The sequence below is a fragment of the Vipera ursinii genome, assembly GCF_947247035.1.
Source record: "Vipera ursinii genome assembly, chromosome: 1".
Taxonomy (NCBI): Eukaryota; Metazoa; Chordata; class Lepidosauria; order Squamata; family Viperidae; genus Vipera; species Vipera ursinii.
In genome coordinates, this window is record NC_139512.1 from 274,113,811 (window position 1) to 274,126,675 (window position 12,865).

The 12,865-nt window shown below is 39.5% G+C and overlaps 1 protein-coding gene across 1 annotated transcript in view; it reads right to left on the reverse strand.

The window, feature by feature from the left end:
- Positions 1–12,865, reverse strand: part of SYNE1 (spectrin repeat containing nuclear envelope protein 1) — a gene marked incomplete at its 5' end in the record, with an annotated part of 320,362 nt that overhangs the window by 70,428 nt on the left and 237,069 nt on the right. Inside the window, 7 exons of the mRNA XM_083348719.1 lie at positions 27–121; positions 3,284–3,431; positions 5,091–5,245; positions 6,795–6,941; positions 9,010–9,192; positions 10,845–11,049; positions 12,140–12,273. Coding sequence (XP_083204845.1) covers positions 27–121; positions 3,284–3,431; positions 5,091–5,245; positions 6,795–6,941; positions 9,010–9,192; positions 10,845–11,049; positions 12,140–12,273 — 1,067 coding nt within the window. The remainder of the gene's footprint in view (positions 1–26; positions 122–3,283; positions 3,432–5,090; positions 5,246–6,794; positions 6,942–9,009; positions 9,193–10,844; positions 11,050–12,139; positions 12,274–12,865) is intronic.

The window sequence follows — 12,865 nt, forward strand, 5'->3', positions numbered from 1 at the left end:
GAATTTTTTACAATACACATTCTTACCTGTCATCTACCTGCCCTTGCTCAAGAAGGTTTTGGCCATCCGTGATGATAGAATGTAAAATCTGTTGGCGACTAAACATCTCTGCTTGGAAAAGCTAAAGAATGAAAAGGTTTTAAAAGTGAATTCCAAATGAGCTAAACAAAACGAGGTCTGACTCCAAAACAAAAATTTAACCTTTCTAATATACATAGGTTGTATGGTATTTTTAGATGGATAAGTTATTAAATATGACATAGACTTTTTTCAAAAGCAAAATAGCTAATTATGGGTTAATTTGGTCTACAATATTGTTTTAAAAACCTAATACCAATAAAGAAATGAATTAAAGTGGTCCATTTCAATGGCTTTTGTATCACTGACTATATTCATATTAAATTTTATCTTGAAAATATGACACTTACGTAATACAGATGCAAATGCGTAATTTCCAACTATGTAATATTTCTCATTTTTCTTTATCAGGTTGAAGACATAAAATTGTTTACACTTTCAGAAAAAAAATCAAGTAATAACACCAAAGGGAAAAAAGCTTGTAATTTATGAACAATATATTTTTTTCCAATTTTCTACAAGGCTGAACATTCATAGATATATTTCACGCATGCTGTCTAGAACCTCTTGTTTATTTCTTGTAAGGGAGCTACGGCAGATAAAAATCCAGATAGAGAAAGCTAATGTATTTACAATGATAGCCTCTTTCTGCCTGTGAATGGCCCCTATTCTTTTTTTTTGTGAAGCTTCCACATGTTCAGATGAATGTCAGAATGTGTCTGATGTCCAGCCTTTGGAGTCTACTGACTTATTTTTATTATCCAAAAATGAAACCAAATTTAATCTTCTCAAATTAGGGGAATTCTTGTATTCAATTAATTACAGAACCTCCCAACTTAGTTTTAGATCATGCTATCTTATGTTTTGCAGTTCATCTGTTTAGCTAAATGTTGCTCGATTCTACTGAAAAGTCTTAAGTATTCTACAGGTGAAACTCGAAAAATTAGAATATCGTGCAAAAGTTCATTTATTTCAGTAATGCAACTTAAAGGGGGAAACTAATATATGAGATAGACTCATTACATGCGAAGCAAGATAGTTCAAGCCATGATTTGTCATAATTGTGATGATTATGGCGTACAGCTCATGAAAACCCCAAATCCACAATCTCAGAAAATTAGAATATTACATGCAATCGATAAAACAAAGAGTGTACATGTTCTATATTGGACCTCTGAAAAGTATAAGCATGCATATGTACTCAGTACTTGGTTTGGGCCCCTTTTGCAGCAATTACTGCCTCAATGTGGCATGGCATAGAAGCTAGCAGCCTGTGGCACTGCTGAGGTGTTATGGAAAACCAGGATGCTTCAATAGCAGCCTTCAGCTCTTCTGCATTGTTCGGTCTCATGTCTCTCATCTTGGCAATGCCCCATAGATTCTCTATGGGGTTCAGGTCAGGTGAGTTTGCTGGCCAATCAAGCACAGTAATCCCACGGTCATTGAACCAGGCTTTGGTGCTTTTGGCAGTGTGAGCAGGTGCCAAGTCCTGCTGGAAAATGAAGTCAGCATCCCCATAAAGCTCGTCTGCGGAAGGAAGCATGAAGTGCTCCAAAATCTCCTGGTAGATGGCTGCGTTGACCCTGGACTTAATGAAGCACAGTGGACCAACACCAGCAGATGACATGGCTCCCCAAATCAACACAGACTGTGGAAACTTCACACTGGACTTCAAGCATCTTGCAGTGTGTGCCTCTCCATTCTTCCTCCAGACTCTGGGTCCTTGGTTTCCAAATGAGATGCAAAGTTGGACTTTGGACCACTGAGCAACAGACCAGGTCTGTTTTTCTTTAGCCCAGGTAAGACGCTTCTGACATTGTTTGTTGTTCAGGAACAGCTTGACAAGAGGAATACGACATTTGAAGCCCATGTCCAGGATCCATGTGTGTGGTGTTCTTGATGCACTGACTCCAGCCTCAGTCCACTCCTTGTGAAAGTTCCCAACACTTTTGAATGGCCTTTTCCTGACAATCCTCTCCAGGCTGCGGTCATCCCTGCTGCTTGTGCACCTTTTTCTTTCACACTTTTCCCTTCCACGTAACCTTCTATTAATGTGCTTTGATACAGCACATGGGGAACATCCAACTTCTTTTGCAATTATCTTTTGAGGCGTTCCCTCCTTATGGAGGGTGTCAATGAGGGTTTACTGCACAACTGTCAGGTCAGCAGTCTTCCCCATGATTGTGATTCCTACTGAACCAGACTGAGAGACCATTTAAAGGCTCAGAAACCCTTTGCAGGTGTTATGGCTTAATTAGCTGATTAGAGTGGGACATTTTGAGCCTAGAATATTGCACCTTTTCACAATATTCTAATTTTCTGAGATTGTGGATTTGCGGTTTTCATGAGCTGTACACCATAATCATCACAATTATGACAAATCAGCTTGAACTATCTTGCTTTGCATGTAATGAGTCTATCTCATATATTAGTTTCCCCTTTTAAGTTGCATTACTGAAATAAATGAACTTTTGCACAATATTCTAATTTTTCGAGTTTTACCTGTATTATAAAATCAATTTCATGGACGAACAGCTGCCTCTTAGCCCTGATATATGAATCGGTGACTGTGGGCTAAGTCTAACTCTTTTACAGACTGAGACTCTCCATTAATCTCTTCTAATTGTTTACATTCATACCAGACTGAAGCAGTAATTTACTTTCCCCCTTTTTACAGGTGAGGGAAGTATTATTATTTTTTTACTTTTGAACAAGATACTGAGTTTTACAGGGTTATTTCCTGTATATCTAGCCTACTACTGGCCTGGCCTGATGGGGGATGTTAGGGTTTTTAATGGGGTTTTTATACTGTTATTGTTCTTATCTGGGCGATTATTTAATTCTTTTTAATTTTTGTATTCTCTATTTATATGTGCCCTGTTCACCGCCCTGAGTCCCTCGGGAGAAGGGCGGTATATAAATACAATAAATAATAATAATAATAATACTATTATTGGTGTTGCATTTGATCTCACAACTAATGGATCTCAAAAAAGGCCATCTCTACAGCCACAGATGTGCTTTATACCATCTGATGTTGGTGTCTGTCCATCTGCTATATAATCCATATGTCATGCTCTGTGATCATGAACAGAGATCAAAATATGTTTGAACAAATCAATCCTTATTAGTACAGTTCCAGTTCACTGACAATAAATGCAGAAGTTGATAACTGTAGTTCAAAAATTCTGTCATTATAACTTGCCTCGTGTGCCCTCTGCTGTTCTAAAAGAATCTGGTAGTTTCCTGAAATTTCTGCAGCCAGTTTCTGCTCAGTTTGAACCAAGAACTCCATCCAAGTCTCACATTTTTCTAGGAAAGTTTGTTGCTGCAGCATGAAGGACTGTAGCTTACTGCGGGAATAAAGAGGGATTCAATGTACATCTCAGTCTGAAAAATGAACTTATGATTTTTTTTTAAAAAAAAAGAAATAAAATCTGACCTACACAACATTACTGACTTCATCTTGGATTTTTAAAAAATATGTTGATGAAAAAGGAAATAAAGAAAACAAACTGGATATAAGCACAAACATTTGGGGATTCCAATTTCTTTAACTTTAAGTTAGTGGTCCTATTTGTCTCACTTAAAATTTTAATTCCTAAAGAAAAAGCGTTCAGAAGCACTTTTATTTTTCTAAGCACACTCTGTTTTAATAATAGATTATTAAGAGTTCTCTGTGGAGAAATTAAAAAGACAGTAATAATCAAACACCCATTTTAATCTGTTACTTCTATAAACCTTAAATTTTATCAGCTTTTTCTTTCTCTCTCCCTTTGTTTAGGCTCATGCATTATGTTAAGCCACAGTGCAGTTTGTGTGTCTTAGGCTTTGCACCTAACTGTGGTTTTTCCAGTAAAATCTTTTAAAAGAAACCACAGTAGAGTGTACAGACTAGACCAGGCCGGGGGTGTCAAACTGCCAGCTCACGGGCCGGATGCCTCATGCCAAAACCGCACCCACCCCATTGCTGTCAGTGGAAGAAAAGTCACGATACGTCGCAACACATCATGTGACATTGTGAGTTTGACACCCCTGGACTAGACAATCCATTTGTGACAAAGATCCCTTTTTCTTTTCTCTTTTTTCTTTGTTTAAAGGCACAGCAGGAACATGGTGATGTAATTAGAAGGAGCAGATCGAAAAGGTTAGGGCTGTTTATTTTTCACTGGAGTTCTTTTCACATAAGAGAAAGTAGATTTAAAGGAACTGTAAGAAAAACCTGGGTCAAAGGCACTCATTCTTCATTCCTCACATATGCATATCAAATAAACTGATAAAATATTTGACAGCTCAAGAAATGGGGTTTCCTGCAGCTAATCAGCATGTGTGAAGCAAAAAGTATACATCATAACGTTGTCTCTCACTATAATGTTCACACCCTGACCGACTTATTCTGTTTTCATGTAATTTTCCTCTGTGGCAATGATTTTTTATTATTAGTGATCCATAGGTCAAAGAGTATCAATTAAGGCCAAGAAAACAGGCAGCAACCAATTTTAATGAGATCAGAATCTGAAGAATCATGAAACATCCTTTTGGCTTCTTGCTTGAAGAGATGATTCTATAAATAAGACCCCAGCATCTATCTCCTGAACGAATTTTTTTCCAGGGACACTAGTCTTTTGTTCGAGTTTTCTGACATTTTATATCTAATTTGTTTTGCTTGTGTCATCTAATTGCCTTGGGAAGGCCAACTGGCTTTTGAAAAGTAGGTGCACACAAACAACCTTTCAGCCAGTGGAGTAGATTAATTTAGATTTTCAAAAAATTCTGGCAAATTAGACTTAATATATTCTTAATTTTACTTCTGGAGCTTTTTTGAGCCATAGTAGAAAGAGTTCTTGCTTGAAAGCATATAACAGAATGAAGTAAATTTTTATATCTTTCCGAACCTTATGCAATTCTAAAATTAGTCTGAACATTAGGATTAGAACCGTTAGTCTGACAACTCTGCTTTACTAAAACTCCAATCTGTGTAAGTTACACTGTTTTGTAAATATCTGACATACCTGAAACTTTCAGTAGTTTGTGAAGAAATCAATGACCAGCATCTATTCAGATTTTGCATCCTTTTGATTTCTTTATCATTCAGGGGCAACCTATACCCCAGTTCATTTAGACGATCCAAATCTGGTGCCATGCTGCTGAATTTTAGCATCTGGCACTATAAAGTGACAGGAAACAAGGTTTCTTAATAGTTTTAATTGCCCTATTTGTAATCTGAGTACCTTATTGCAAAACATTTATTTTATACTAGAGCACAATTTTAGATGCTTTATCTTACAATGATAAAATATATTTTATTTTCAGCTTATTCAGTTACCCATATTGTAACTATTAATCTCAGTAACTCACAAGTGAAGTTCTGTTTAGGAGAAAAAAATAACAACTTTTCTTTTTTAAAGAAAATCTTTAAAATCTTTTAAGAAGGTTGATTAAAGTACCTGATATTATTTACACCTACAGAGACAGAATGTTAATGTAAATTTGGGTTAATAACACATCTGATCTCTCTCCAAGGAGTTCAGTGCAACAAACGTGAGGCTATTTCTTGGAATACACCCTAAAAAAGTTTTGGGCTCTTAACTGTGCTAATAAGGCTTCGATGTTATGATTACTAGGAATTGCTGGGGGAAAAGTAGCACTGCAAACATCTGTGAAACACTCTGTTGAGGAACCCAGCACCGCTCATTGTAACAGAACCTGTTATTCTATGAGAATACGTACATACAGGTTAAATAGCCGATGGCTGTTTATATACATACATAAGAACACTTTATTCTATCTTCCTTGATATGAACCTATTTTACCTGATTACTTAATCTCATTCGTTCTTTTAATCTACCGTTCTCGATTATTTTCAAATATGTAGTTCTCACTTTCAATTCAGGTCCCCCCCCCGTGCTTTTATAAATAAAAAGGTACACAATAACAATAAGCCGGGATGATTTATGCACGGTCACCCATGCGCTCGTGAACTCTCATCTAGACTACTGCAACGCTCTCTACATGGGGCTGCCCTTGAGGACCACCCGGAGGCTCCAACTGGTACAGAATGCAGCCGCGAGAGTTGTGTTGGGAGTCTCCCAATACTCCCATGTTACACCTCTGCTCCGTGAGCTGCATTGGTTACCAGTTGTCTTCCGGGTGAGACTCAAGGTACTAGTAATGGTGTTTAAAGCCCTACATGGCAGGGGTCCAGAGTACCTCAGGGAACACCTGCTGCCGGCATCAACCTCCCTGCGCCCTGTGCGTTCCCATAGAGAGGGTCTCCTCAGGGTGCCACCGATCAGAGAATGTCGATTGGTGGCCCCCAGGGGGAGATCCTTCTCTGTGGGCGCTCCGGAACTATGGAATCAGTTACCGGTAGAGCTCCGGATGGCGCCCGATCTTCGCTCCTTTCGCCACGATCTGAAGACGTTTTTGTTTGCACAAGCCGGCCTGGCCTGATGGGGGATTGGTGGGGTTTTTATTCTTGTATTTTTATTGTTGTATCTTTGGGGTTTTATAAATGTAGCATATTAATTGTTTTAAAATCGGGCAATTATTTAATTTCCTTTTAATATTTGTAACTTTGTATTTTATTCTTGCCCTGTGAACCGCCTTGAGTCCTTTGGGAGAAGGGCGGTATAGAAATATTAATAAAATAAATAAAATAATAAATAAATAAATTACATTCTGAAAGTTAAAAAAAAGCATTTTCAAAAACTCACTTTAAGCTCTTCCATTCTGTTCCGAATGAGGGATGAGTCCGATGAGTGGCTTGGATCTTGCGTTTTCAGCATCTCTCCCGCTTGCTTTGTCCACTGCTCCAGTCCTGCCAGACTGTGATTAAAGGTCTGGTAATCTTGAACTCCTGCCTTAAATGTTTAAAAGTGGGGAGACTCATTAATGCAGGTAATTTTTTCATGCCAGAATGGCATGAAATCCAATATAAAAGAGGAACATTATATTTCTAAATTTTTTAAAAAAGTGGTGTTTAAATGATACGAAGCTGGAATAATCAATTTTAAGTAAAGTTGTACCCATATGCTGTTTAAGGTCATAATTCAAATTGTACACCAAAAGCTCTGTTGCCAAATGAATGAAAACATTTATTTATAGGTTGTTTGCTTTAGGAAAAAAAAAGTGAAATGCTAAGATTTAAACGCAAGTATGTCATCCTAGCATGATTATGTCCAATTCTTACAAAAACCTGAAAGGATTTAATTCCCCTTTGTGATGTGATACAAATAATTGGGGCTCTGTTGTATTTTAGAGTATCTATGTAAGATATAATATGCAATTTCCATTGAGCGACTCAGATTCACATATCTACCTCAAATGTGTTCATATAGGAGCGTAAAGAAATGCTAAACTAAGAGGCTGTATAAAGGAAATCAATCCTGACTGTCCTTTGGAAAGACAAATACTGAAGCTGAAGCTCAAATATTTTGCCCACCAAATGAGCATTCATCAGAAAAGACCCTGGTGCTGGGAAAGAGTGAAGGCAAATGGGGGAGGGGATGACAGAAGGGGATGAGATGGTTAGACAGTGTGGATGTGGGTTTGGGCAGACTCAGGGAGACAGTAGTGGACAGGGGGGCCTGGTATGCTGTGGTCCATGGGGTCATGAAGAGTCGGACACAACTTAATGACAGAAGAACAAGAAAAGTCAATCTGTATATAATAGTTCTCAAATACAGTCATCATCATTCATTGGCATCCTTGTCTCGAGAGACTATGGTATCGTGCTCTGGAAAGAGGTCCTAAAGCAGCATCTGGTGTGGCTAAAAAAGCCAATTCGAGAGTGGCAGTCCCTTCCACACTGAGGGCAGGTACAATCTGTCCCCTGTCTAGCCCCCAGATTTCACTGTTTCCGGGACTGCCTCTTTGCCTCAGCCTGCCGCACAAGTGTCTCTTCAAATTGGAGAAGGCCATGCTGCGTCTTTAGCTTCCAAGCTGAGCGATCAGAGGTCAAGGTTTCCCAGCTGTTAATGTCCAATTCCCAAGGCCTTTAGATCCCTCTTGCAGATATCCTTATATCGCAGCTCTGGTCTCCCTCTGGGGTGCTTTCCCTGCACTACTTCTCCATACAGTAAGCGTCTGAATAAAGAAGTTCTTTTGAGGAGAGCTGTTCTTTTCCCCAAACTGATTGCTTGTGTTATTATGCCCTAAGTATGATATTCTGACAGCACATAAATTATAGACATGTGACTAGTTGCAAGTACAATAAGAGGCTATTTTCCTTGACATTTTTTTTAATCCCATTTATATCCCGCCCTTCTCCGAAGACTCAGGGCGGCTTACAATCTAAGCACAATCAATGTGCTTAGCAATAGCCTTCATTCTATGTCAGGGGTGTCAAACTCAATTTCATTGGGGGCCACATCAGCATGGCGGTTGCCCTCAGGGGGCCGGGTGGGTATGGCCAGGGTGGACGTGGCCTACTGGGTGGGTGTGGCTAGAGTGCGTATGGCCTACTGGGTGGGCGTGGCCAGCTCTACATCGTTGGCATCAAGGGTGCCTATGGGGGCCTGGGCAGGAGTGGGACAGATCTGAGGGTCTCTGGCAGAAGGAGGGTCTCTGGGCCAGGGCCAAGGCAGTGGGGGCCGTTCCCTCACTGTTTCCAGGATGGCTTCGTGGGCCACATGAAACCACTTCGCGGGCCGAATCCGGCCCCCGGGCCTTGTGTTTGACATGTCTGTTCTATGTATATGCCTGCTTATTAGGGCTTTCACACAAACCCCAAGCGGCATTATTACAAAGTCAGCTTATTGACCCCAACAATCTGGGTCCTCATTTTACCTACCTCAGAAGGATGGAAGGCTGAGTCAACCTTGAGCCTGGTGGGATGCGAACCTGCACTAATTGCAGGCAGCTGGTGTTACTTAAGGAGGCATTAGCCCACTGCTCCACCAAGGCTCAATTAAGGAAAATTTATCTTACCTGTAATATTGACTGCTGCCTGTTGAGTCCCTGCTCTAAAGAAGCTAAATTCTGATTTAGTAAGAGTTGGCCAGACTGGATAGCTGCTGCTGCAGAAGAATCCACTTGCTGCTTCAGCTGTTCCCCTAGTTCGTGCAGGACAGATAGAGAATCTTGCATGGTCTTCATGCCTTTAAGTAGATCCTGTGGAAATCACAGCAAATGTAAAACTGAAGACGGCAACTGTAATGTTAAAGTTCATTTTACTAAATATATACCAGGTCTTGATGCATGTATTTTGAACAGAAGCACTTGGCATAACGCAAGTATGTCATCCTGGCATGATTATGTCCAATTCTTACAAAAACGTGAAAGGATTTAATCCACTTTTGTGATGTGATACAAACAATTGTGGCTGTGCTGTATTCTAGAGTATATATGTAAGATGTAATGTGCAATTTCTATTGAGTGACCCAGATTCACATATCTACCCAAACGTGGAGTTCCCTGAGTGACTTTAGGATGGTCTCTTTCTATTTCCGCTTAATCTATCTAACAAAACTAGTGTTTTAATACAGTGCTTTTCAACCTTTTCACCCATTGTACCACTTTTAGAATACGGCAACATCCGAGTACCACCAGGCGCCTAGTAAGGTGTCAAAAATTTGATGACCAAAAAAAAAAGTAAAAAAGTGATGAAGTGCAGGTAGTCCTCAACTTACAACAGTTCACTTAGTGACTGTTCTAAGTTACAGTGGCACTGAAAAAAGTGCCGCCCAAGCCACAGCCGAGCAAGATACCTGCCCGCCTGCCTGGCGGCGCTCTTCCTCCTGTCCGAGGTTTTCATTGTTGTGAGCATTTCTGTTGAGGATTGGCAGTGGGGTTGGGGTGGGGGGGGGTGTTTGGTTTTTATTCCCCCCCTCTGCTGGGTGGTTGCAGCAGGTTCTGGTCACTTCACATGACCCTGGGACACTGCGAGCGTCATCAGTGTGAATCAGTTGCCAAGCATCTGAATGTAAATCACAAGACCCTGGAGATGCTATAACATTCCAGCTGATTGGCGCTTCTTCTGGGCTCAGCAGAAGCGCAAGGATCGGCACTGAGCTTCAGCTGGAGCCTGGTGCTGATCCTGGCTCTTCCGCTGAGCTCTGACAGCCCTGCAGCTCCAGTCATCTCTCGCTCAGGCTTGTGTGGTGCTGCCACCGGTTCAGCTCATTCCCCTCCCCCGCTACCACTTTTCTAGGATGGTCACGTACCACCTGTCAGGTGCCCAAGTACCTGTACCACTGGTTGAAAAGCCCTGTTTTAATAATCACATGAGGAGAGGTTACCTCACCTTTCAAGATATATTGCTTTAATCTCTCTCTCTCTCTCAAACAAAACAGAACAAAAGGATGAAAAGACTACACTTAAGAATAATGTTCCCCAAGAAGCAAAATTGTTCAGCTTGTCACTAGATACTATCAGGTCGCAGAAGAAAGCCACAGTTTCCAAGATTCTGGAGTTGGAACAGCATGGTTACCATCCCCCGAATTAACTGGATTTACTGTATTCTCTACTCAACTCACATGCATCTATTGGTTGGCAAAAAAAAAATAGCCCTTTATTTCTTACCGCCTGGAGAAAAATGTAATAATGGAATCCTAATCAAAAATATGGAAAAGCAAATAAACTTGCTTTGCAAGATTTGGAAGACAAATAGTAGAGGGAGAGACAGACATTTTTTTTCTCTACCAGGGTCTTTCTAATTTGTAATAATCTGTACTAGTTTATTATACTTATTTGCTTGCTGACATCTCACTATAGGACTGTGTTACCCAGGACAACAGTTTACATCAAAGGCTTATTAAACATACATTGCAGTCATGAATCCAAGCAGTGACTTCATCATCAACAGTGTCCTTATTGATTTCAGCCTTCAAAAGTTCATTTGTTCGGTCCTCATACTGCTGGACAGTGGAAGAGCATTGCATGTAATAATTTTTATACTTCTGCCAGAGCTGAAGCAAACTTTTACTGGAATGCAACTGCTCGGCAATTTCTTCTAGAAGATTATTCCATCTGGAAAATAAAAGGAACGGATTCTAGTGCAAAAGTTAACGTAAGATATGAACATCCTTCAAATAATGGATGGTGGATGAGGAAAACATTTTGAATAAATGGCATAAAGTAGCCTTACAACAGATGCCATCCCGAAAAGGTACTATATACTTTGTGGAAATATAGGATTTTAATATTTAATTTAAAAAATAGAAGGCTAAAAGAATTAAACATTTACAGTCAGGAGAATCTGGAAGAAAGAGTTAAAGAGGTTGGAAGACAAAGCAGAAAATACTGAAATTGAATTACTCTTCCTAATAGTCTTCCATTTAACAACAGGGAAGCTTAATTTGCTTGGTGCTTGATAGGATTGGTAGAGGTTGGTTAGATAATGCTATCTGTTCTTCCAAAATTAAGTATTTTTATTATTATATTGTTTCTGGGAGAGCAAAACTACACCAAGGACACCCAAAATCTTTGCTATTATTACAATGTTATCTGAAACAAAAATGCAGCTAGATTTGGCTGCATGGTAGGGAGAGAGGGATTCCAAATTAAAGAAAGGAAACACATATAAAAAGCATTTTTATATGTGATTTTAAAGAGATTTTAAAGAAACATTAAAAACATATTTGGAAATAGCAAAGTGTTTTACATAATGAGTTAACAGACTAAATGTACACAATTCTAGATTTTACTTCTTCAAGATATGTATATTTCTTGATATGTATGTATCTTGAAGATCTCTCTCTCTCTCTCTCTCTCTCATATATGAGTAAGAAAAAAGTGAGAAAAGGAAAACATAGAAATGACTTCTGCTCTTCTTTTCATCTAGTAATTGCCATCTTAACTTTCCTCTTTTACTTGAACACTTTTTAATTCCCAAATCTATGAACCATCTATTCAGTTTCTTCTTCCTTCAACAAAAAGTCTATATAAAGCTTCTAGTCTTACTCTAGCTTCTAGAATTATTTTATCTGCTTTCTCAATTTATCACTACATATTTGGAAAATATTTGCCAAAGGGGGAATCTGCATTACACTAGATTTCAAAATCTGCTGGTAAGTACAAATTGTAGATTTTACTTAAAACAACAACAGTATTTTCATACCTTAAGTTCATTTCCTTCAAAGTATTACTAAGGGCCTCTGTAACTGGTGGATGGCATTCTTTCAATAGTGCATTGGTCACTGACCCAAATTTTTGTAAGCGATGGTCTTGCTTTTGCAATTCATCTAGCAAGTTCTAAACAAAGGAAAACAAGATTCAAGCAAAAACGAAATGTGAAGGATTTTTTTAAATTGTAAAGGTGAAGGTAAAGCTTCCCCCGCACATGCGTGCTAGTTGTTTCCAACTCTAGGGGCCGGTGCTCATCTCTGCTTCAAAGCCGAAGAGCCAGCGCTTGTCCGAGGATGACGTCTCCATGGTCATGTGGCTGGCATGACTAGACGCCAAAGGCGCACAGAACGCTGTTACCTTCCCACCGTAGTGGTCCCTATTTTTCTACTTGCATTTTTACGTGCTTTCGAACTGCTAGGTTGGCAGAAGCTGGGACGAGTAACAGGTGCTCACTCTGTTATGCGGCACTCGGGATTTGATCCGCCAAACTGCCGACCTTCTGATCGACAAGCTCAGTGTCCTAACCCACTGAGCCACCGCGTGCCTAGGTTTTTAAATTGTAAGAGATAGCAATTTTTTTAAAAAATCTCATTTTCAAAATCACAATTGGCAGGTAATTATTATAACAGGCACTAAATTCATGGTAGCAAAGAAGTGATGAAATCCTGAAGCATCATTGAAAAAAGACTGGTATGAGTTGCCTTGGACTAATTTTAAA